Source organism: Alternaria rosae (assembly GCF_020736505.1).
Source record: "Alternaria rosae strain MPI-PUGE-AT-0040 chromosome Unknown BKA58scaffold_6, whole genome shotgun sequence".
NCBI lineage: Eukaryota > Fungi > Ascomycota > Dothideomycetes > Pleosporales > Pleosporaceae > Alternaria > Alternaria rosae.
Genome location: NW_025763575.1, coordinates 560,391 through 583,336, shown reverse-complemented (window position 1 = coordinate 583,336; position 22,946 = coordinate 560,391). Strand labels below are relative to the sequence as shown.

The following is a 22,946-nucleotide window of genomic DNA, read 5'->3' as shown; positions in this document are numbered from 1 at the left end:
CGGCACTGATGTGCGAATGGGAACAAAAACACCCACCGGATCCCATTCCGACGCATTCGCCACAGGCTAGTCATGTGTGCATGCACTCGGAAGAAACGGCTACTAACCCCAATCAGGCCACCCACCATCATCATCATCATCGTCTATAACAACTTGTCTACGCCCCGCTCATCCACCTCTCGACTTAAAACCCATTTCCGAACGCACTATCAGTGACCTCAGTCTTTGTCCTCCCTTCCAGTATTTAATGAGGTATTCAGTCATCGTGTATATCGTTTGTATTGTGGGACTTACTATCAGTGAAAGGATATATGACCACCTATCTCTCCTCTTCACCGCCTACGCTTTCCACATCTATTTCGTCCACACCGCAGAACGCCGCCGCTTAAGCATGCCCGACAACTCCGACCAACCGCAAGCCCACCTTCCACAATCCGATCCCCAAGCCAACTCCAACAATAGCAGCATGTCCACCACCAAGGACATCAAACAACACCGCCGCTACTCGCGCTGGTGTCGCGGTCTCCTCATTGCGCAAGTCGTGCTGCAGATTGCGTATATCGTTTCGAACTACTGGATAAATGGTCATCTGACGATTTTGCAAATGACGACAGCGGGTTTGTATATACTGGGGGCTGCTCTTATGGAGTATGATTTGAGGAGGAAGGAGAATGAGTTTTGGAACATGGTAGAGAATGGGGGAAAGAAGGATGTTGAAAAGGGGAGGTTGGCTTGGGAGGAGAAGGCTGTAAAGGGGCAGAAAGAGGAGGGGAGGGCTGATGAGAAGACGGAGTTTTTGAGCGAGAAGGCGGAAGAGGAAGAGGAGAAATACAAAGACCGGGACGTTGATAAAGAGAAGGTGGGAGCGAAGGTAGAGGAGACAAGTGAGAAGTCTGAGATGTAAGCTGCGACTATACACCTCCACCAACGAGGGATACTAGACGCCTTCATCGTACAACCTAACATTGCCTTAGTTTGAAGCTTCCCTATTATCATGTTGGCCTACTTCTCTTCATTGTCCCTCTTCTGATCCGCTAGAAGCCAGTGGCACTTTGGGTATGGCAAGGGTCATTTCCTTTCGCGTCCACAGTAGCTCGCATTGTAGCGGCAAACCGGTTCGTAAACGCGGGGACTTATGCTTTACATCAGCAAACCTATATATATCGAACACAACGTGATATAGATTTCAAAACTATGATGTTCGCACGCCTGAGCCACATAACTATAAACCAGCCTCACCCTTCACACACACACTCTCTCCCAGCCCTTACCTTTCTATCCTTACTCCCTCCACCACAAAATGTGTAACGTGTTCAGACCCATCCTCTCGGCAATCCTCTGGTATATAGTCCTCACAATCGCGATCACAGCATTAATCCACACATTTGCAGCTATAATCGCTGTCTGCGCTTATGCATTCACAGTCAAAGGCGGCATGTGGATACTACTATTCCTCATATACGTGATTGCTTGCATAGTTTTAAGTGGGCCGTTTATGCTGTTTTTGTATGATCTGGAGGCATTCCCGGATGAGGAGGGTGTTTGGTAGGTAGGCGGGTTGGCTTGTAGGCAGGGAGTGGTGGAAGCATGGCTTCTACGGTCTTGGCTGGTAGCTGAATGTTCTGCCCTGTCACGAATCCTGAAGTCTTGATGAATGCTTTGTGTTCGTCTTAGCTCCGATTGGTGACCTTGGTTCGTAGGGAATGGAGTCTTGGTAGCGAGACCACGTGCAAGTAGACTGCGCGCTGCGCGAAAAGGACCAGGATTGCTTGTCCATGGTTAGAATTATGAGAAACTTCGATTGCAGACGGCGGTTTCTAGGCTGCTCCCTAGCCAAAGTCTTTATAGGCGTCTTCAACTGCAGAGAAAAAGCTTCCTAACATACATACTCTTCGCAGCGCTTTTGCATACAGACATACAGCAGACGTCCAACGATGCTATCGCCAGCGGCAAAGTTCGTGCTCCTTTCCGCGCTGGCAGGTGGCATCGTCGCGAATTCTTTTCCAACGGCATCTGCTCTGAACATACGTGCGGTTTCCTCCGACTCAACCTCAATTCCAACGATTTCCACACCAACTTCCATCTACAAGATACCTTTCAAAACTGGTCACGGCCCCGTCGTAATCTCAACTTCAGTCCCTGCATTAACATTGCATGACCCTAAGCTCAGCACACCGTCCGTCCTATCAGATGCCTTGATACCTTCACCAACATGCGAATCAGCGCCATAGTGCGTATAACCCCCTTCAGGCTAAATATTCCCATAGACTCATCGCTAACAGTTACAGTCACCGCATCTGGTCCGGCCACGAGCCCCAACCAGAACGCACATTCCCCCGCCACTTTCCCGGCGAAATCGGACCAAGTGAAAGTGACATAGAAGGTATCACCATCGACACCATGTACGGCACCGACTGTCATGGACACGGCTACGAGGCCTACATATACTTCACCATCGCATACAAAAACGGCACACTCGCCCATGACCCGATCGGCCGACCCGGCCTTTTCTCTATTACAACTCCATGGTGGATTTCATATCCAAAAGCGCTGCGAAAAGCCATCTTCAACGATCCGATCTCGTATCGTTCCGAACAGAAGTCTGAGGACTGTAGAAACGGTCACTGCTTCAGCGAGGTCATGCCGGGATTACTGTATAACAACGAGCCCGTCAGATTGAAGCGCGTCACGAACCCAAAGACGCTGAGATCGTCGAACGGGTTCACTTCCGATCAGGAATACTTTGCGCTTGGCGAGTGTCACTACGACGACAGCCTACGCAATATCTGGAAGATGAGTGTGTATCTCGGTAATATCGGATACTACATCCACGGCGCCAACATCCCACCTGCCATCATAGACTACATGGAAGACAAAGTACGCACAACGTATCCGACGCTGGAAATCTTCCTGATAGTCTGGGCAACAGTTGGAGCTATTCCGACTCTCATAGTGGTCATCTCTCTCATGTTCATGATGATGGCTCTAGCGTGCTGGCTGGACATCAACGTGCCGAAGTTTTGGGCTTCTGCGCAACGTGGCCATGTTGCTATGTGAGAAGCTATTGTCTTGGCACATGTTAAGGGATGGGATGCGGTGAAGGGTCGTTGGAAGAGAGGGGTCAGGCGGGATAGGAATGCAGATGGGCTACCGAAGGATGTACAGCCGGCGATGGATGAGCAGCTACCGGCTTACGAACTTCATGAGTGGCAGCCGTCAAGGCCACCAAGCTATCGTTCGTATGATGGTGCTTGTGAGGGGTTTTGTACTGTCTGAGCGATTGTGGAATGTAAAGGAGAAGAGAGAACTAAGCGATGACTTAGGGGTAGATATGCTGAACAGCATAATGCCACCTATGGATAATGTCTCTTTTCTTCCTTCGCCGTGCCCGCACGAACCTCACCATTCCTCCACTTTCACCCCCTCACCCCTCCACCACCCCAACAACCCTAACCTGAATCCCCTCACTCCCCAAATCCGGCATACCCAAAAAGCAATCGTTCGTAGTCAATACATCCCTCCTCTCCACTGTATCGTTCACTTCCATCCTAAACCTCCGCCAAATCATCGCAAGCCCCGTGTACAATTCCGACGTAGCTAGATTCATGCCCAGACAATTCCGACTCCCACGTCCGAAAGCAAAGAAGTAGCGCGTGAGTTTGGGGTTATCGAGCCACCGCTCTGGACGGAAAGTGAGCGGGTCGGGGTAGATGGAGGGGTCGGTGTGCAGGAGGTAGGAGGATTGCATTACGGGTGTGCCGCGAGGGATAGTGTAGGGGCCGTATTGAAGGGATTCGCCGGTGGGGACGCGGGGTTGGCGGGAGGACACGCCGTGAGCGCAGCGGAGTCCTTCGTTTATTACTGCGGTCTGAGATGTTGGTCAGAATCGTTTAGCTTCCCGCCTAGAGCGGACCGCTTACCAGGTATGGCAGAGCCTCCAGCTGAGATAGTGAGACTTCGTGGTTCACTGTTGGCATCACGATCTTTAGTTCCTCTCTCAACTTCTCTCCGATCTCGGGGTCCTTGATCAGGTAGTAGGTGGTGACCGCCATAGTCCTTGCCGTCGTCTCTGTCCCCGCACCAAGGATAACACTGGCATCCGCCATCAATCTCATGGGCTCTTTCTCTTTCTCCGGAAGTTTACAACCAACATCATCTCGTATGTCGTGAAATATAGTCCGCCTGAGGTTCTTCGCGTCGCCGTCACCGTCCTCACGATTCATGATCCGTTTAATCTTGCCCAGCATACTGAGATTGAAGGCATTCAATTGGGCTATCCCGGAATCCAGTTTCGCAACAATATGCGGCGGAAGATCTAACATGAAGTTGAAGATGGTAGGGAATTGGCGCGCGAATGGCTCAATCTGCATGCCCTCGTGCATCATTTTGAGCCAGTCTTTGGCATACTCGTCGTGATCTAGACTTTTCATCGACTCTCCGAAACAGTACTCGGAAATGATGTCCATGGTGAAGGCAGCGTATGCGTTGTTGAGGTTTACGACACCGGCTTTAGGTCCAGTCTTGTCCATTTCGCCTGCGAAACGGTTCACCAGCTTCTTGGTGTTGTTCACGACAAGCCCTTCGAGAGCTTGGACCGAGCGCTTGCTGAAGAAGGGCGATACGGCGTTTCGTCGCAGCTTATGCAAGTCATGGTCCATCGTCTCCAGTATAGCGCCTGCCCAAGTCTTTGCACCGGAATGATGCGACCAACTACAACGGTCTCGCTTGTGGTTGGCGCCGGATGCGTAAATGGTCTCGAAGTAATCCGCGTCATGTATATGAACTTGGAGAGGGTTGATACGTATGATAGGGCCTGTTGCTCTGATCAGATCGGGAAGGCAAATACCAGTGCTTAGCCTACCGTATTCTTCATGTAGCTGCTTGATCTTCCACATATACTGGAACTTGTGCGGATAGATCTCATAGTAGAATTCGTACCAAAACGTAAATGCTGCCAACTACTCAGCGTCAGTTGTAATTCGAAATCCTTCGTAGAACACGTTGTCTTCCAGGTAGTACCTTTGGCCCAGGAATGTTGGCTAGAGGATGGAAATACACCCTATACACACCGACGGCGAGCCAGCACAGTACCCATATTCCGAATAGAGACACAGCGAATTCCTTCGATGCGCTACTACGGATGAGATTCCATAGGCGGTCCATGGTAAGTGCGGTGGTTGATGTGCGGGGATCGTCTCTTCCACTTGAGGGGGCCTCGGCAAGCCATATAGGCACACGCTAAAGACTGCGCGCAGGTAACGTGAGACAATATCATAACTTATTGAGAAACTCGCTAATAATAGTGTAAGCATATTCAGCAGGCCGAAATGTGCAAGGGCGCCAAGACCTTGCACACCGCTAGCGCTTACCACAACGCTGCTATGTTATCTATGGATGCAGACCACACGAGCCCGTTGCGCTAGTTATTGCAGTTAGCATGACTGCTTAGCAGTCAGCCATAGGTATCAGATTGACCGATAGCATGCATCCTCGTTGCTGGGTAATCTGATACCAGCTGGTGTTGGGGTTGCACGAGATGCAAGTAGCGGGAAGCCTTGTATTGCCCTGATGTGCTACAGACTTCCAGGGACCGCAAATTATTCGCAGCGCTCTTGAAACGAGAGTTAACATCCTTCGTAGTGCTGAAATACCTCGGCAACTCGATTTCAGCAAGTTCGCATCTTTTCATGCCCATTGTACACCAAGAGATTCTTCACATAGCGAATCTTGGAAATTGGGTAACCAGAATATAGGCATCATCCTTTTCTCTGTAGTCTTTGGCATCGGCTGAGCTATTGGACTAATCCACTCGTAGCCTGGCCGAAGGACGACGTACGCACCAATGTCGTACCCATATCTGCTGCGTATTTGGTAAGGCGGTGAGTCGAAAATCATATGGGATTTTCGACTAGCTCTGTTCTGTAGGAATAGATTTCAGCATACTTCCCCACACGCAGCGGTCACAGGTGCACTTACAGTAAACATGTGAACACTTTCAACAAGACCGCCGCCAGTGTGTTCGAGATAGACAGTACATTCGAGTGAGTGACTTGACATGAGGTAGCCTGTTCCATATGTGACTTTAATCGTGATTACAGGTTTTGGGGTTGGCAGCAGGCCTATTCTTCGATCGGGACGCTCTTCTGGCAAGCAACAAGGTCGATGGAAGCCCCAATCGATTTGTCGAGCGTGTTGTGTACAAAGCGCTAGGCCCAAGCCACTGATCAAAAAGACTTCTTCTTCGACCACGTCAGCGGTTGGACGCATGGCTGCCTCTTCTTCCATCATCCATCGCACGAGGCCGAGGAGATAATCATCGGCAGCTGTTGATGCAATGGGGATGGCTTCCTCAAACCACCCGACAATCTGGTCAAGATTCGATTGAAAAGATTTGTCGTGCGACCGACGAAGCCGCTGGCTGAAAGTAAGGGTATATCCAATGTACAGAGTCACGACTTCGAACAAGATACAGCCCAGAGAGAATATATCTGCTGAGCGGCCGCTGGGCGCGAACCTAGCGACTTCCGGGGCAAAATACTTCTGTGTACCCCGATCTCCTTCATCGGTCACACTCGAAGTCAACACGGAGAAGTCTGTCGCCGTACCAAAGTCTGCCAGCCATAGCCCGTCCCTGGAAAGTAGGATGTTGGATGGCTTCAAGTCTTTATGCTTGACGTTAGACGCATGGAGATAAGCTACTGCGCTCGCTATGCAGCCGATGGACTGTTTGAGGAAATGTCTCGCTGGGTGGCTGTCAATTTCTGGATCTCGGATTAAGACTCCAAGCGCGCGAAATCTTGCTTCGCGATCGACATCGTGTTCGGATTGCTTTTCCGATAACCCAGGCGCATCCCCATTCTCGACCAAGACCTTCTTTTGTAGCCAGTCCACATCCTCAAGAAGAGTCGCGAGATCGCAGGTCGCAACAGGCCACAATAACAACCCAAGGAATGGGCCGTGCGTGTAAGTTCCCATCATCCGGATAATATGACGATGCGAGAGTTTTTTGATGATCTCAATCTCGCGCATCTCTCTTTCACCGATCTTGCGACGACAATACTTGCGTTTCCAGGCGAGCTTGACGCCATTGCAACTGGTCTCGTATACACCGCCGTGCATCCCATGTCCGAGGAACTCGCCCTGTGTAAGAGGAAGTACTTCTGACTTATCGAAATCCACGTGAGATGTGCCGCGGCCAGACCAATCCAGCATTACGCCATCGATGTATTCGCAGGGTGGCTGTTCGAGTGGACTTGATGTACCAGATGAGGAAAACTGGCTTGGATGGTGCTGTATCGGCATGCGTCGGGACATTGGGACGATGTGGAATCAGATTTGTCGTGAGAAGTAAAATGCCATTGTTGAAGTCGACCAGGCTGTAGAAACTTCATCTTGGTTTCGCAACGTGTATTGGCCTTCGGCTGCGGGGTTCTTTACATAAGCCGCAGTATGCAGGCCAGGGTGGGCGATACCCAACCATCTGCCTCAGCTGCGTAAGCTGAATGTACTGTCGAGAGAGCCCAGAAGGGAGCTTCTGCTGTGCACGTGATGGACAGCCTGATGCGTCTCTGTATTGAATTTCGCGGCAAAAAGAAAGAAGAGAAAACACGAATGATTGAACAAGCTCAAAGCCAGGATTGAACTGGCGATCTTCGCATATCGTCATCTGGTTCGATCTACGAGTGCGACGCCTTACCACTTGGCCATTTGAGCCGACTTATTATCGAAGATGAATTGAAACATCATATGTAGGCTCGTTGACGGCGAGGATGAGAGTCCATTGCCAGCGCCAGCGCCAGCGCGACCGACGTTTGCGCCGAGTAAAGGTACAAACGCTATTGAGACGGCGAACGGAGTGGTCCTTCTGCGCGGGATTCACCTACTTGCGGATACTCGCTTTGTCCACACTACTGATCAATGCGTCCCTCCACTCTTGATCCTTCAGTATACTCCGCACCCTAGCCTCTAACCATTCAGTGTTTCCCCAGAAGCCCCAGCTGGCCTGAAAGCGGAGCCAGTCTACGAGCGCCGTCTCCCAATGTCGCACGAAGATTGACCAGTTGTACTCTTGTTTGCCTGTATCCCTCAATCCTTCCCAGTATCGTTGCAACAGCTGCTTCTCGCCTTCTTGCATGAGTAGCTCCCGCGGGATATGCGAGTCGGCAACGAGCATGCTTAGCGGAACGGAGCATGTGAAGAACTTGGCGAGATCGCAGACTCCCAGGCCAAGACCAGTGTATTGGAAGTCGTAGAATGCAACCTCTTCGCCAGACCTGGTGGTGAACATATTTTCAGACTTTACATCACCATGGATAAGGGTTTGGTATGCTTCAATTGGTGTCCAGCCGGTAGGCTTCGGCGAGAGAAACGCTGCCGCTATCTCTGAGATGGAGACATCTTCGCCATCGACCCAGTCAGTGAGCGGCTCGTTCCACTCGGCATCGAAATCCTTCGCCAGAGTATTGTACTCCTTGCGACGCGTCGCAAGGTAGGTGTATCCGCCATTGAGCCAAACCGATTTGTTCGACGCGTCCCGTCCATCACGTTTTACTTCCTCGAGCGGTGGTAGGACCAGGGAAGCGGAGTCTAGAGACTTAACGCGGGTCCACCAAAAGCCATGAAAGCCAGAAAGCCAATCTAACGCGGCATAAGCCTGTGTTGTTGTCAACACATCGCGCTTCTCTCCGGCGACAGGATACTGTTGTTTCAAATCGCTCAATAACATCGCAGTCATCGAAGTGCCGTCCGTGTTGTGCTTGTTGATGCTAGCGACGCATTCGGCGACCGGCAAGGTTGATGGCATTTGAGGAGCGAGGTGGCTATAGAAGTACTGTTCAATCTGATAGCTCAGGATCTTTCTGGTGTGGCCTTCATCGTCTGCCTTCGTCGGTGGGGGATTTACGAGTTTGAGTACGTAGGGTTTCGTCGAATCTTTGGAGCCTGTCGGATTAGCGAATATACGACAAATCTCGCCGTAGCCAGCCCATAACGATTGGATAGTTTGCACAGATTGGAGACACAGTCCCTTTTCGGCAAGGAGAGCAGACGCTACTTCGTCTGGTGATACTCGCGCAGGCATCGGGTCTGCTGAAGGTCGTATACGAGCGTATAAATACGGTAGCAGGAGGACTGAGATACAAGGGACGAAGAAGCAGGCTAAAATCAGCTGTGATCGTGTGATCATCCGAACGGCCAAGAGATGACGGTAGCAGATTTGTAGTCCAGTTGCATAATCAAGTGGTGAGCATTAGTGTCCACCTAGGCATGCTGTTGTTAGAAAACTGCGTCGAGGGGTCGGATGACGCGACGCGTCAGGCTAGTCATGAATGGCTGACATAAGCGAAAATCCTGAATCAAGCTCTCTGCGAATACATGCCGCCTGCCTTATCAAGGTCGGTACTGCCCTTCGCACTGCCGGCATTTGCGAACTCGACAATCTCCATGCACCTATACCTATATCTACCGGAGCCTCATATGATCTCGCTAGTTATGAACACCAGGAAGTACCGACCTGAAGAGATGCCGGAAACACTCAAGCAAGGTCATTCTGAAGATCTAACTGATGACATTGGTATCTACTACAGAAGAACGATCGAGGAATGACTAAGCCCCATTCGCAACTACAACAAGTACTGGAAGTAGATGTTTTCCTTGTCTGTCATGTCTTGCAGACCGTTCTCTCCGTGGACTTCAGCACCAGCCTCATGGAAATGGCCGCTCATCGAATAATCGATAGGATTCCTGGGAAGACCAGCTGCCTCACGCTGATCGCACTTCTTCTTCTGCATCCAGGTGATGAGAAGGATCTGGGCGACAACGACACCCCAGAGGATGCACCAGATGATCAAGATACCCTTGAGAGCGTTGACCTGATAACGTATTGTTAGCCACAAACTGTCGGCCGAGTATACGACAAGGATGGAGGTACTTACGTATTGCGGTGCAAACTTCGAATCGAAAATGTATGGGGTAATGATGTTGCCTACAGAGTTGCCAGCGTTGAAAGAAGTGTAGTAGATGGCCTTCTTTGTTTGTCCAGCGCAGTTGGAACCCATCCAAGAGATAAGCAGAGGGTTAATGGCGTATACGAAGGCAATCAAGTAGTAACCTGCGAGAAGACCACCCTTGTTCTCTGGAGTCTTTGGGAGCGCGACCAACAGAGCAACACCAATAATGACGATGGTGACCAGGCCCAGGAAGAAGGGCGACTTGCGCTTGAAACGATATGCCAGCCACGAGGCACCAAGAATGGAAACGACCTGTAGCGCTCCAAAAGGCATGTTCAGCAAGACAGCTTCGTCTGAACTGAATCCAGCCAGGTTCTTCAGGATGATGGAGCCAAAGACCGAAGAAACCGACGCACCAGCATTGACAGCGATGACCATGATCATGTACAGCCAGTATTTGGGTTCAGTCACGGCTTCGACGACATGCTTCCAGTTGAACTTGTGCGATACAATACCCTGTTGATTCGCCTTCACTCGGTCAACAGCCTTCAAACGATCCTCTGGTGTCAGGAATCGAGCCTCACCAGGGCTATCGTGGGCCCACCAGTATGTGATAAGACCGATTATGATAGTTAAGAGCCCGAAGAAGAGGTACACCATCTGGTAGCGGTACAGCGAGGTCGAGTGTATCTGAGCGAAACCGTAAACGATGGGTGAACTGAGAACGGTGCTAAGACCATAGCAGCTGTACCAGCAAGCCACGCGGAACGGCTGCTCCGAACGCCTGTAAAAGGCGATAGTGATCATCGAGAACAGGGGAACGACCATAGCCTCGAAGGCGCCGAGGAAGAATCGTGATGCGAGCAGCCCGGCGTAACTCCTGGAACCACCGAGGCCACCGGCAACTGAAATACCCCAACATGTGATAATGACCGGAAGAACGTGGCGGTATCGAAGCTTGACGAGGATCCACGCGGCCAGAGGCTGCACACCGAGTTGCGCATAGTATCCGATGTTGCCGATGTTTGAGTAGTCGTTGCCAACGAGATGGGCATCCTCTTTCAGACCATAGACGGCTGTCAATCCGATGATTCCCTTGTCGGCAGATTGCAGGAAATACACCATGCAAAGCAGCGACAACATCCAGATGTCCGTCTTGCGCAGGATTCGTTTGCTGTCCGCCTCGGTGCAGATATGAGCCTCGCTTAGGCCAGCCTCCTTGCCCTCCTCATACGCGACGGCGTGGTCGATTGAGGTGTCGGACACGTGCTCCATGCCGATAGCGGTCGGCTTCTCGTCCGCGGAAGCCATGTCGCAAGGTTAATGGGTAAAAAGATGGAGAAAAGAAGAGATCTGGGGATGAACTACAGCCTGGGGTACAAGTCTGGGGTAGGAGTTTATATGCCTTCATCGACGCGACGCGAACGACGCCAGCGGGAGCCGGCCCAACGGCGCAACGGACTAGAATTATCCCTCCAACAACTTTGCACGCACTAGAAAAATGCACTGTTGCATCCGTGCCTCTACGAGCTGTGCTGATGCGAGCCTGCTGTGGCCAATAGCCCTGTCAGGAGGTCCTGAAAGCAACCGGCTAAATCGATGGGAGGGAAGCACTCGTGATGCGCCAATCGTCCGCGGGAAGTACGAGCTTATGTCTGGATCAACGGCTCGGACTCTAACAGACCGAGAAGATTATGAGTATATTCGACGAAGTGAGTAAGGCTCACAGTGCTTTAATTGTTGACAGGGTTACCCGAGTGGTGTTGGAATGATAGTCGAAGTTCATGGGCATAGTACGCACCGCTCTATCGTACAATAACGAAACCAGCTGCCTGCCGATCTAGCCATGATCCCAGAAGCGTGGTAGCCGATGAGACGGCCAGGGCTTAGTGCGTGCCCTGATGCTGTTCGACTCTACAACTCTATCTAGGTATCGCCCAGTAGACACTGCGTCTTTTTACTGGCATTACTATTCGCATACTACGCACGAATATCTTTGATGTTCGAGATAAGACTCTCTGCAGTGAACAAGACTTTCTTGACCATGCGACAAGCTTTTGGCCAAGAGCAACCCAGGTAGCAATCTTGGGATTCTGGAAATGCTACGGCTAGAGTGGTGATTAGCCGCCTTACGTCATCCGCCCAATAATTCCACCAACAATCAACCTATGCTAGCGCCACACAGCCATCTCAACTCTACGCATACAAACATCTTTCAAGAGCAATAGTATCGTGAAAGGCGTTTCATCAGCATAACATCGATAAAATGTTGTGAGGTTGGATAATCGAGTCGTTTGCCGGTAGTCAGGGCGAAGGAGCTACGACCCCACAAATGCCTCGGTGCCCGAGCGGCTCCACCAGCTCCAAGAAATGCGGGGTAAACGTCATAACAGTGAGAGACATCGTTGATATTCTGGGGATACCTTGAAGAAGGACTGTTCACGCTGTTCAGAACCCGCAACTACCATATCAAACACCGACAAAGCCCGATCGTTACTGCCTCACCAACATGAGCGACCCCAAAACTTCGACTGCGAGTCAGCGCCTGACGCAGATCAAAGATTTTCTCACTATGAACAAAACAGCAACGACCATACCGTGGGATCCGGATAGTACCAAATTTCCGACAAGGAAGGAGTTACCTCAGATTCCCGGTGCCCCACCGGAGGCTGCTTGGGTTTGGGGTGATAACGACTACGTACGTTGGACCGAAAGCTAATCTACTTGCGGGCCGAACTCATCACATGTAGATCGGCCGTCTCAATCTCCTAACACCTTCACGCGTCGCAGCGGCTGCAAGAGAGATACGATCGGGTGAAATCGTCCCCGTTAAGTCCGTGTTCTCATAATCCTTCTAGTGCGTTTCTACTGACCGCGGCATAGTCTGCCTCTCAACGTACCGAATGTGCCTGCGTTTGGTCGTGAAGTTTTCACACATGAGATCAAGACTCTGGCTGAAGGGATTGCTTATGACGATGTTTATCATATGAACACCCAATCTGGTACACAATGGGACGGCTTCCGACACTTCGCTCACATCCCCAGTGGTTCATTCTACAACGGCGTATGTACCAAACCCCCATGCGGCCAACGGTTGCTGACATTCAGTGTAGACGAAAGGAAGTGATGTCACTGGACCAAATGCAAACCACAAGTGTTCGATCCATCATTGGGCGGAGCACGGTATCGCCGGTCGCGGTATCCTTCTAGACTACCGGGGCTATGCGCACAAGAAGGGTATCAACTACGACCCCTACGACTACTATCCCATCTCATGGCAGGACCTTTATCAGTGCGGCCAGGATCAGGGAATCGATATCCGTCCCGCTGCTCAAGGCGGTGACATCAAACCCGGAGATATGCTGTTCATTCGTAGCGGCTGGAAGGAGGCTTACGACAACAAAAGCGATGAGGATCGAACAAAGGCTGCGCTCCGACATGGTAGCGGTAAAGACGGCGAGGATGGTCAGCGATATGCTGGTGTGAGCCAAGAAGAGAAGATTCTGGATTGGCTACATGATAGCTACTTTGCATCTGTCGCCGGCGATGCTCCTGCGTTTGAAGCGTGGCCTACACATGAGAGTACGTTTCTTGGAGTAGCCTATAGATTATCTAGACTAACATCGACAGACTACCACCTCCACGAGTACATCCTCGCTCTTTGGGGTATGCCGCTCGGCGAGATGCTAGATCTCGAGAAGCTTGCGCAAACGTGCCGCGAGAAGAACAGATGGTTCTTCTTCTTCACCTCTGCGCCGGCTAACTGTCAAGGTACGTTCATTACCTGGGCCATCAAGTTATCACATTCGCTAACCACACAACAGGTGGAGTCAGCTCGCACGTCAACGGCACTGCCATCTTCTAAACATTTCGAAATCGTTCCAAGGCCAATTTAAAATCAAGTATATTACTGTAAAATCTAGCAGTCAAGCAGGCAATCTCACAAACCAGGGTCTCTTCTGTGACCCCTACACGCACTCTGACCTAGTACAGATCGACTGCAGGGCGTGAAAACGAGAACTACGCCGAACCAACATTTTATGAACTTACTGAGCTGAACTTTGAAAATGACGCCGGGCTTGTTCTGCGCTTCCCTTGTTGCGAGTTTCCCCCTGGAGCGGTTCGTGCGTTCGCGTTTCGCGGCATGGCGGGTGCGCTCGAAGCGGTTGACTCAGTGTCCTCTTCGATGTTCACAGCCTGCATTGCGTCGTCAAACAACGAGAACTAGATTTTCTGATCTCCCAAAAGCGTTTCATAGGACTGGTCTTCTTCAACAGCGCTGTTATCGCTTCTGACGCGTGCGCTTGGCGATGGCGGCGCTGGTGGCTCGCGTGCCGGCGGGGCAAACTTCACCTCATCAACTGGTCCCTCAGCTTGCGCTGTCCCAAACATGGATGAAGACGAAGATCCCGCGTCAGGTCGGTTCTTCGAATCAGTATCGGCCCCACCAAGTCTGTTGGAAGTATCTGCCTCGTGCATTTGTCTTGAAGTTCCAATCCGGTCATCGAAAGCAGGCAGAGAAGCATCACTTTCGTCGCGCAGCCTCCTATGTTCCTCCACTCTTCGCTCCTCCCAATCAATTGTAGTAATGCCGCATTCGATCGAATCTGCAGCGGCTTGCTGGCCTTCGCGACTCGCCTTTTCGCGACGATGCCTATAGCGTTCCTGTCTTTTTGCTTCGGGTACCATCCTCCTCTTATAGCAGTCTTCAGACTGCGCATGCGTATGATATTGACAGTCCGACAGCGATGAAGGTCGCTCATCACATGAGAGACGCTTCATAGCCGATTCGAGCGCGACATATACGAAGTGCTGCGGCAAATCAAATAGATCAACGTCGCAAAACCCTTCCACCGCGCAGTCGACCCATCGATCGACTAGAAAGCGACCAAGAGCCGTCGGCATGTGGTGTCTGTTCTGGCCAAAGATATGCGATATTGTGTCGGAATCTGGTCGTATGCCTTTGACTACCTTCTCCTCGAGCAGATCCATCAAGCGGTCGACGAACTCGACATCTTCGACCACGTAGCCGTGTATCGCTGCATTGATCAACGGCCAGCATGCGATCCATGTATGCTGCGGATCGATGCCTTCTGGGTCGAAGTTGATGTCACGATAGCGTGTGGGAATAACACCAGTGCGCCGCCATAGTTGATAAAGCTCCGCTGCGTCAGCGTCGATGTTTCGGCGTCTGAGGAGCGTAGACGGATCGAGGCTGGCAGCTACGTTGGAGGCGGGCAAGCGAGCCAAGCGCCGTGTCAGATACCAGGAGTCTGTGTCCTGGCGACCATAGAGTACGCTTATAATTGACTGTCTCGGTGGATCTACAGCCGCATCTGGTATTGGCGGTGCCAACTGTACTCGCTGTGTATTGGATGACTCTTCTTTCACAGGTTCCGACTGTTCGGGTTCTCGGATGTGCGTGTCGAGATCATCGGTGACTTCATCGTCACCCCACAAGTTTCCACCTTCAAGAAGGTTATGATATTCGCTCTTTCTTGCACGTGCTTCAATACTTGGCCGACGGCGAATCTTTCGCCCTGTGTCGCCGACATGGTCACTTCCATCGAAAATACGGTCGACCCTCCTGGTGTTCTGGTCTCTTGAACTAAACGCGGAACTGTTCTGTGAATGTGGTACTCGTGACGTTCCGAAATTTAGGTATCCTCCAGCACCAACTCCTGGGAAGCCGGATGGTATGCGCGGAGGCATACTGCCACGCTCGAGCCTTCTTTGCATATGGCGCTTCTCTGAAGACGACATCTTATCGGTAAGAAATTTTCCCATGTCAAAGAGTGGAGGATGTCACAGTCTTTCAAGGGTGCGTAGTGGTACAATGGTCAGTGTTCAACCAGGAATCAAGGCTCTGCAAGTTGTGAGTGTCGGAGGACAAGGTCTAGCCATATTGCGTAGTATCCTTGTGAAGCGCGTACCCGTTTGTCATCGGCAGATTAATCACGCTACCAGCGTCAAACAAACACACGCCCTGGCCGCTGATGTGACCACCGAGCTTGCTATGGCTAGCAGCGGTCACGGAATCATATACACGGCTCACTTCCCACTCTTCTTCCGTTACAACTCATGGTGAAGTTACGGCATAATACGTCGAGTATGGAGCTCGACCATTATGTCTCCATTATCTCCGCGACACCATATCGCTCGACATGTACACAACGCCGTTGCAGCGCGAGGCCGGAACATCTTCGGCTAAGTCAGTTTTGAAGTCAATAACATTCGTACTCGCAGGTCGAACAACACTATCAGAACATTGCCCTACCGAACAAATCGAGGTCGGATACGCCGTAGCTGAACGCTCACCGTACCTTCGTATATATCTCCCACAGCATGTGCGTGATGACCGACCTCTTCTACCCATTCAGCTCGGCGACATCGATCCAGCAGGTTTCAAGCTTTATATTGAATGGCTCACTACTGGCATTGTCAAGTTCTCTGATAAACGATGCCTCCAGTTGGACTCCTGTATTGATCTCATATACGCACACATCGTTGGCTCTGCGTTCTCGCAACGAAACTTCCAGGACTACATCATCGACAGACTAGCGCACGTCCTTGACCCTGCGCAAACGTTCGATCAAAAAGTGCTCGAACTGCTTTATTTGGAGAAACACGCGTCAACGCTACTTCGGAAGTTCGTCACCGACAGGATGTTCGCGTACGACAGGAGAATGCTGGGTATGCTCCGCAATTCCGTGGAAGATGTTGTGACGGGGACTAGTAATGTGAAGGGATGTGAATACCACATGCACGATGAAGAGTTTTGTTATAAGCATGGACGAGTGAGTGGGCTTGGAGAGTCTGAAAAGAAGAATGAGGCAGGAGAGAAACAGTGGAGTATCGACGATGACCCGGAACTGAATTCCACGGCAGCGCAATATCTAAGCAAAAAGATAACCCCTTTGAGAATGGACAAGTCATCAAAAGATCTCGCTACCAAGGACCGTTCATTAACGGAAAAACGTCGACATCAGCACGACAGCTTCGCGTCGCAGCCCAAAGAACTGTCTTTACATATCATGAGCAACCGAGATATCTATCACCAAGGATTAACCCTACGATCTCGGAACCTGCGGAGTCCCCGGCTCTCAACAAGATCGTTGACTCCCAACATAGACCTCGACAAGCCCTTACCGCCCACACCAGAAGCTGTTGAAACACCCAGTACGCAAGACCTAGTGCTCGAATGCTTAGGGCGTCTCCCACCAGCAGCAGAACAAATCTCGACACAAGACCTCGTCGACGCATGTCTTGCCCGGACATATTTTCACCCTCTTAGGCCCATCACGCCCTCGGACAACGATGAAAATTTGCATCAGGTCAAACCATCAACATCTCTAGCTACGCCTAAAACCTCGTCTTCGCTCAAATCGTCAACCTTCACATCAAAATCTCGCCTCTCGTCACCGTTAGACTTCATACCACCCTCTCTCCGCCCCGAATCGCCCCTACAATACACATATCCAACACGCAATCCAACCTTTGCGCCCCTTTCACAAGCACACCGCACTACACCTAAACCGCGTTCTCAAACCGCGAGCCCTAACAAATTTCATACCACCTCGTCACTCGCCCCGTATCCTCCCAGGCCACACACCCCCGCATCCCGCGACACCTCTTCACCCTCATCATCACCCTCGCCCTTCCCATTTGCCTCTCCATCACCATCACCGCCGCCCCTGTTTCAAATCCCGTACTACATATCCCCCTCCTCGCCCTCCCTCCCGCACTTCGCTCCATTGATAGTACGCAAGCCCGCACCACCACGCGGGGTAGATTGGCTGGAGCAATGAGACAGGTTGTTTGCGTTGCAAGGTACTCAAGGGTTTGGATTGAGAAGGGGAGAGAAGAAAGAGAGGAAGAGTCGATTTATTGAGATCTTGGGCGTTGTTGGTGGTAAAGCTGGTATATGGTCGGGTCAGGCTGGGTAGAGAGGATGAAAACAGTCTTTATGTTGTATTGTATCATAGATATGAGATTCAAGGCTATGGATCTTTTTTACCGACGTGTACATGGCACCGTTCTGCGTATCTAAGCTTTACCCAAGCCCTTCCCTTCATCATCGCTTTCCCGCTCAACAGTCGCTTCAACATGCTCCGTCATGAGGTGTTTAATACCCTTCATGGAGAGCACAGCTATCGTTGCAAGCGCAACGAATGGCACAACACTCCAGTAACCCAGTCTATAAGCACGCGCATACGACCAATGGCTCGCATCCCACGCAGCAGTGATGATAGTTTCATTTGTGCCAGGTATGCCTGCACCTCTGAACTTGGACGCTGAGCTACCTTTCATGCCTTTGAGAAGCGCAGGCACGGAAGACTCAGGGAGGCCGGCGGCGATTGCCGCAGAGCTGACATCACCGGCTAGGTGAGACGCGATGCGCGAGTTCACAATGGCGTAGATGACTGCGGTGCCGAAGGCGCCACCGATGGCTCGCGCGGAGAAGGCGAGGCCGGTGGCTGTGGAGAGGAACGCGTGGGGGGCTGTGAACTGGATACATGCGACAAGCAGTGTGAGAGGCCCAGCGCAACCAATACCTGTCAAAGCTGTGAAGATGATTTGTTCGGTGGCCCACCCGGGTCTGATGAATGCGAAGCAGATTGAGGCGATGAACATGATGGCGAAGGTGGCGGCTAGCGGCGTTTCTTCACACGGTATTAGTGGGAGGGAATATTAAGAGGGCATTATATCTTACTCATGTCTTTGAATCTCGTCGCATACCATGTCACAGCAAGAGATGTGAAGATTGATGCAATCTTGTAAGACAGTTGTCGGATGGCAATATCCCATGCGTTGTCTTCGAAACCGACGTTGAGAATGAGCTGTGGCGTAACCGCGTTGATTGCGGAGTAGTAGATCCATCCCTCGATAGCAAAGGCGAAAGTCGACAGCCAGAAGTTTGGTCCTGTGGAGAAAAAGACATGGGCAACGATGCCGTCGGATCGACCCTTCCATTCTGTGTCATGTCAGCTTTTGACTCGAAATCAAGGCATGGAAGGGTAATTTACCATAGAGACAAAAGGCGATGAACAGGACGATACCGACAACAAGATTGGCGCATACATGCGGGTTGCTCCACGGATACGCGCCACCTGCCCAGTTGAGCGCCAAAAGCATCAAGGTAGCAGCAGCAACGAGAAGAAGCGAGCCGATAGGGTCGCAAGCCCACATCCACTCTTTGAAGCTCATCCGCGGATAGTCGGTGCGTTTCTTTGGCCAGTAGAATGCGAACAAACCAAGCGATGTGATGCCGTGTAGGCCGACTTGGATCCAGAAGATGTAGCGCCAGCCGGAAGCGCTCAGGTTGGTAACCGCACCAGCTGCTAGACTACCGACACTGTACAGACTTAGTACATGTCAAATGCATTTACTTACGCGAGGTGTCTACTTACGTTCCGCCCATCACACCGGCAACGCCTGCAAGTCCGTTCGCTAAAGGTCGATACTTCAAAGGCAGAATCTCGGATGGGATAGACTGAACGATGGAAATAGTCGCAAGTGTCGTGCCAATGAGGATACCACCTCCAATCAACATAGACATGCTAGTAGCTTTGGCACAGATAATGGAACCAATGCATGCGATCAGTGGAGGTATGGTGGCGAACAGCTTGCGATCCAAGACATCAGACAGGCGACCGACGGGAGGAGAAAGGACTGATTGCATGAGGAGCGGACCCTGTAGAGTGTCAAAATTTGATGTCCAAACTCTGTGCCTGGGGTACTGTACCTGGATGATCCAGCTTGCGATGGCAGGTTCTCCAAGCTCGCGGATGATGAACGACATGACTGATCCCGCAGCCACTACCACGAACACTTGAGACATGACGCTACATACATTGTAAGCTAGCGAGTTCAAGCAAAGGGTTGCGCGCAACTTACGCGAAGCAACAGCAGAAGACGACCATCCAAGACCTCCATGATAGCTTGACATGATGGACGTCCTCATTGGCTTCCTGGTCGATGGGCACGATATGGGCGTCGCGACCGTGGGCCGTTTCGATATGGGTAGCTCCCGTCTTATTGTCCATAGCTGTCTATACCAGGTGCCAAGTTGGATCGAGAAAAAAGACGAGATGGGCGAGGTCTGCATCCCATATCACTACACATGTACTGCAGTGGGGCACCATGCCGTGGGCGCTTGGCCGGGGCATTCCAGCATGTAGATGAGCGGTAGCGGGCTTGAGCTACAACGCCATGCATATCGGCAGATTTAGATGCTGGGGTTGAGGTCCTCTCAAGTCGCGTTTGGATGATGTTTACCGAATCATCGGGAGGAGATGATGCGGGGCCCCATATTGGGTGAAGATTGGCGCTCCTTCGCTGCAAAGTGATGCGGGGAGGCGTGCCCACGACTCGGGAGCTGCGCGCCTTACCCCAAGACACCTTCTACTCTTTCCTTCTCACTCCATGGGTGAGGTTTCATCGCGACATGCTGCTGCTACGTGATGAGGTGTGGTGAGGAGCGAGGAGGTGATGTTGGATGAAAGAGGAAGGGCAGGCCGGAGTTAAGCAGGCTCGCCCCGCTGGACCCTGAGACTTTTGTTGTCTTTGCGCAGGCTTCACGCTCCCACCGACCAACATCCCACCGCCAACCTCTTAGCCGACGCCTACACGACGCATAGTAGCCTTGAGCTGCTCTTGAAACTGACTCCCCCACCAGGCGATGCTATGAGCAGCCCACCGCCTCTCGTAGGCCATCTGGTCCCCCTCCGCACCAAGGACGAGGTGCGCGCCAGCCTGGAGACTCACACCGTCTATGTCGTCGAAGTGCCGGCCAAGTTTGCCAACGTTATCAAGGAGTGAGGCCTTCACTCCTGGGGCACTAGCTTGATCTCTGCTAACCTCGCCTGCCTCCAGTGCCGTGCAAGCAGCGTTGCCCGACTTCAAGACGTCGGAAATCTCTCACCTGCGCCGCGTAGTGCAGTTCAAGTACCTGCCGCCGCACCTGCAGAAACAGTTCTATCCGCCTGCAAGGCTCCCCAGGGGTAACGAAGATGCTCCTGCCTCAGAAATAACATCGTCCCCACTAACACCGGCGACCCCCGCTTCCCTTTCCGCGTCCTCGTCCTCCGTCGATGCTGGCAGTGAGGCTGCTCATGGAGAGGCTGAAGCTAAAGATTTTGATTTAGTCCGCTACTTCCTGCTGTGCCCCACGCGTCATATGCCGCACGCCAACCTTGCGGCTCTCATACGGACCTGCCCGCCTTTTGACGGCCCCAAGACTGCGCTCCCTCGGATCCTCTACGTAACCGTGCCGGCCCTGGCGCCCATATCCCAGCAGCAGGCTGACGACTGGAGCGACAAGTATTGGCCCATCTCGTATAAGAACACCAACCCCTACGGCCCCCATCCGAGCCTCGTACAACGCAACCAGGAGGAGCTACAACCCGAGGCAGGAAACTGGCTGGCGCTGGCACGAGCCGCTGGCCAGCAGATATCGGATCAGTGTCTGGGCGAGAAGATCGGCGTCGTCGTGGTTGACCGCACCAGGAACCAGCCAGAGATTGTCGCGGTTGCAGGCGACTGTCGCTGGAGGTCTTTCACCGGCACCGCTGAACCGCCTACCGGCACTGGCAATGTCATGGCTCACGCTGTTCACCGTGCCATCGCCATGGTTGCGAAGAAGCGGCTGCGTGCTGCCGGCACCGACCCCGCGCTTCTCGACCGCTCTCTCTTTTGCGACAACCCCCTCACCGGTCTCGAGAAGCTATACTACGAGAAAGACAACCTCTCGTCGAGCGGCTACCTGTGCGTAGATCTCGACATCTACCTCACCAATGAGCCCTGCGTCATGTGCTCCATGGCCATCCTACACTCGCGCTTCCGACGTTGCATCTTCGGTAAGCGGATGCCCCACACCGGCGGCATCACCGCGGACGGTCCAGGCGACTCTTCGTCAGCGGGCAGCGGGCTGAAAAAAGGCCTGTTCTGGCGACCGAGCGAACTCAACTGGAAGTTCCTGGCCTGGGAGTTTAACGAGGAGGGCAAGACTGCGGATGCGGACAGTGGCTTCAAGGAGACATTGCATGCATAAACGCGTGCATCACGCTTGACCTGCATTGGATACACAGCATAGACACGGCGTATTGGATTAACACTGTCGACGGGATGGGACTATAGGGGATGATTATACCAGCATGACATGCGTGAATACGGGGTTAGGAAGAAAGCATCTGTACGATAGCAAATGAAACGGAACGTTCACATTGATATTCTGTTATACGCCTGCAATACCCTTGCTGGATACATGTTCGTTCATCGCCAGTGTTCTCATCAATAGTGTCGTACACTAAAGTGAAGCAACTGTGTCGGATCACAAGCCAACACAAGATCTCGCCGACGCATGTACCTTGGCGCACGTCTAGCAACGCCCTCTTGGAAAGATCCCTAGATACTCATGCTACGCGTTCGAAAGCTCAGATGTCTCAACACCTCATCATATCGCCTTCTCAAAGAACCCTTCTGTGGAGCTTGCTGGCCCAACACAATTGTAAGCGCAGTCTGACCAGCTTTATTCCGAGCAATGGCATTAGCACCGCGGCGCAGGTACATTGCCACAAACTCGACAGCGTGCCTCCGCGCCGCAAAGAACAAAGGCGTTCGGCCCTCTCGGTCACGGTGGTTGACGTCCGCTCCAGCTTTGAGTAGCAGTGTTGCAGCCTCCAGGCTCTGATCCATTTCCGGGTCGATCAGGATAAGAGCTGTCTTTCCACGGGAGTCTTGTTTTCTCACGTCTGCGCCGTGCTCCAGAAGTACTTTTATAATCTGTACGTCCAGCAAAAATGAAGTGCAGGCTTCGAAGAGAGGAGTCCGATTGTTCTCGTCCCTGGCTTCGATGTTGGCGTGATTATCGATATACACGGCGACTAGTCTGGAATTGCCCTGTCGACATGCAAGATGCAGTGGCGTATGGCCTTTCTTTGCTGCAGTATCTATATCAGCACCGCAATTAATTAGATGCTGTGCGACGATCGGCCAGTA

General features: G+C 52.0%; 11 protein-coding genes and 1 non-coding gene across 12 annotated transcripts; 4 read left to right on the top strand and 8 right to left on the bottom strand.

The window, feature by feature from the left end:
• Window positions 1–391: 391 nt before the first annotated feature.
• BKA58DRAFT_458770 (uncharacterized protein) lies at window positions 392–3,144 on the top strand (the record flags this gene model as incomplete). The annotated part of the gene is made up of 2 exons (XM_046174686.1): window positions 392–900; window positions 2,289–3,144. 2 exons carry the CDS (start codon window positions 392–394, stop codon window positions 3,055–3,057), a joined length of 1,278 nt encoding a protein of 425 aa, XP_046024038.1. The 3' UTR covers window positions 3,058–3,144.
• Window positions 3,145–3,424: 280 nt separating this feature from the next.
• BKA58DRAFT_402540 (benzoate 4-monooxygenase cytochrome P450) lies at window positions 3,425–5,163 on the bottom strand (the record flags this gene model as incomplete). The annotated part of the gene is made up of 3 exons (XM_046171729.1): window positions 3,425–3,868; window positions 3,921–4,958; window positions 5,020–5,163. 3 exons carry the CDS (start codon window positions 5,161–5,163, stop codon window positions 3,425–3,427), a joined length of 1,626 nt encoding a protein of 541 aa, XP_046024037.1.
• Window positions 5,164–5,801: 638 nt separating this feature from the next.
• BKA58DRAFT_188836 (kinase-like domain-containing protein) lies at window positions 5,802–7,596 on the bottom strand. The gene is made up of 2 exons (XM_046165570.1): window positions 5,977–7,596; window positions 5,802–5,914 (listed from the first exon to the last, which is right to left on the bottom strand). The coding sequence occupies exons 1-2, from the start codon at window positions 7,312–7,314 to the stop codon at window positions 5,909–5,911; spliced, it is 1,344 nt and encodes a 447-aa protein (XP_046024036.1). The 5' UTR covers window positions 7,315–7,596; the 3' UTR covers window positions 5,802–5,908.
• Window positions 7,597–7,622: 26 nt separating this feature from the next.
• On the bottom strand, window positions 7,623–7,713 carry BKA58DRAFT_t46. Its single transcript has one exon. It is a non-coding gene; the product is annotated as a tRNA-Thr (tRNA).
• A 166-nt stretch (window positions 7,714–7,879) lies between these two features.
• On the bottom strand, window positions 7,880–9,079 carry BKA58DRAFT_440593 (kinase-like domain-containing protein; the record flags this gene model as incomplete). Its single annotated transcript, XM_046173762.1, has 1 exon — window positions 7,880–9,079. One exon carries the CDS (start codon window positions 9,077–9,079, stop codon window positions 7,880–7,882), a length of 1,200 nt encoding a protein of 399 aa, XP_046024035.1.
• Window positions 9,080–9,417: 338 nt separating this feature from the next.
• On the bottom strand, window positions 9,418–11,258 carry BKA58DRAFT_362339 (major facilitator superfamily domain-containing protein; the record flags this gene model as incomplete). Its single annotated transcript, XM_046168806.1, has 2 exons — window positions 9,418–9,869; window positions 9,912–11,258. 2 exons carry the CDS (start codon window positions 11,256–11,258, stop codon window positions 9,621–9,623), a joined length of 1,596 nt encoding a protein of 531 aa, XP_046024034.1. The 3' UTR covers window positions 9,418–9,620.
• An 804-nt stretch (window positions 11,259–12,062) lies between these two features.
• BKA58DRAFT_188802 (uncharacterized protein) lies at window positions 12,063–14,227 on the top strand. The gene is made up of 6 exons (XM_046165569.1): window positions 12,063–12,645; window positions 12,698–12,780; window positions 12,831–13,011; window positions 13,061–13,529; window positions 13,578–13,718; window positions 13,772–14,227. Exons 1-6 carry the CDS (start codon window positions 12,457–12,459, stop codon window positions 13,810–13,812), a joined length of 1,104 nt encoding a protein of 367 aa, XP_046024033.1. The 5' UTR covers window positions 12,063–12,456; the 3' UTR covers window positions 13,813–14,227.
• BKA58DRAFT_470005 (uncharacterized protein) lies at window positions 14,172–15,710 on the bottom strand (the record flags this gene model as incomplete). Its single annotated transcript, XM_046175169.1, has 1 exon — window positions 14,172–15,710. The coding sequence occupies one exon, from the start codon at window positions 15,708–15,710 to the stop codon at window positions 14,172–14,174; it is 1,539 nt and encodes a 512-aa protein (XP_046024032.1).
• A 401-nt stretch (window positions 15,711–16,111) lies between these two features.
• Window positions 16,112–17,909, top strand: BKA58DRAFT_458764 (uncharacterized protein; the record flags this gene model as incomplete). Its single annotated transcript, XM_046174685.1, has 1 exon — window positions 16,112–17,909. One exon carries the CDS (start codon window positions 16,112–16,114, stop codon window positions 17,753–17,755), a length of 1,644 nt encoding a protein of 547 aa, XP_046024031.1. The 3' UTR covers window positions 17,756–17,909.
• An 11-nt stretch (window positions 17,910–17,920) lies between these two features.
• Window positions 17,921–20,188, bottom strand: BKA58DRAFT_188786 (major facilitator superfamily domain-containing protein). The gene is made up of 6 exons (XM_046165568.1): window positions 19,845–20,188; window positions 19,693–19,792; window positions 19,358–19,641; window positions 18,974–19,302; window positions 18,661–18,921; window positions 17,921–18,610 (listed from the first exon to the last, which is right to left on the bottom strand). Exons 1-6 carry the CDS (start codon window positions 19,991–19,993, stop codon window positions 17,994–17,996), a joined length of 1,740 nt encoding a protein of 579 aa, XP_046024030.1. The 5' UTR covers window positions 19,994–20,188; the 3' UTR covers window positions 17,921–17,993.
• Window positions 20,189–20,496: 308 nt separating this feature from the next.
• BKA58DRAFT_386330 (uncharacterized protein) lies at window positions 20,497–22,175 on the top strand. Its single transcript, XM_046170452.1, has 2 exons — window positions 20,497–20,764; window positions 20,823–22,175. The coding sequence occupies exons 1-2, from the start codon at window positions 20,634–20,636 to the stop codon at window positions 21,997–21,999; spliced, it is 1,308 nt and encodes a 435-aa protein (XP_046024029.1). The 5' UTR covers window positions 20,497–20,633; the 3' UTR covers window positions 22,000–22,175.
• A 22-nt stretch (window positions 22,176–22,197) lies between these two features.
• On the bottom strand, window positions 22,198–22,712 carry BKA58DRAFT_386328 (uncharacterized protein). Its single transcript, XM_046170451.1, has one exon. The coding sequence runs from the start codon at window positions 22,641–22,643 to the stop codon at window positions 22,353–22,355; it is 291 nt and encodes a 96-aa protein (XP_046024028.1). The 5' UTR covers window positions 22,644–22,712; the 3' UTR covers window positions 22,198–22,352.
• Window positions 22,713–22,946: the final 234 nt, after the last annotated feature.

What these genes read in the sequence shown, in the direction of transcription:
- BKA58DRAFT_188836 (XM_046165570.1), bottom strand. Translation starts at nt 7,314, where the DNA reads ATGTCCCGACGCATGCCGATACAGCACCATCCAAGCCAGTTTTCCTCA.
- BKA58DRAFT_188802 (XM_046165569.1), top strand. Translation starts at nt 12,457, where the DNA reads ATGAGCGACCCCAAAACTTCGACTGCGAGTCAGCGCCTGACGCAGATC. An exon ending in GTGGTTCATTCTACAACGGC is followed by an intron (nt 13,012 to 13,060) that starts GTATGTACCAAA and finishes CATTCAGTGTAG; the next exon opens with ACGAAAGGAAGTGATGTCAC. An exon ending in TGCGCCGGCTAACTGTCAAG is followed by an intron (nt 13,719 to 13,771) that starts GTACGTTCATTA and finishes ACCACACAACAG; the next exon opens with GTGGAGTCAGCTCGCACGTC.
- BKA58DRAFT_188786 (XM_046165568.1), bottom strand. Translation starts at nt 19,993, where the DNA reads ATGGACAATAAGACGGGAGCTACCCATATCGAAACGGCCCACGGTCGC. An exon ending in GTCTTCTGCTGTTGCTTCGC is followed by an intron (nt 19,793 to 19,844) that starts GTAAGTTGCGCG and finishes CAATGTATGTAG; the next exon opens with CGTCATGTCTCAAGTGTTCG. An exon ending in GCCGGTGTGATGGGCGGAAC is followed by an intron (nt 19,303 to 19,357) that starts GTAAGTAGACAC and finishes AAGTCTGTACAG; the next exon opens with TGTCGGTAGTCTAGCAGCTG.
- BKA58DRAFT_386330 (XM_046170452.1), top strand. Translation starts at nt 20,634, where the DNA reads ATGAGCAGCCCACCGCCTCTCGTAGGCCATCTGGTCCCCCTCCGCACC. An exon ending in TTTGCCAACGTTATCAAGGA is followed by an intron (nt 20,765 to 20,822) that starts GTGAGGCCTTCA and finishes GCCTGCCTCCAG; the next exon opens with TGCCGTGCAAGCAGCGTTGC.
- BKA58DRAFT_386328 (XM_046170451.1), bottom strand. Translation starts at nt 22,643, where the DNA reads ATGGATCAGAGCCTGGAGGCTGCAACACTGCTACTCAAAGCTGGAGCG.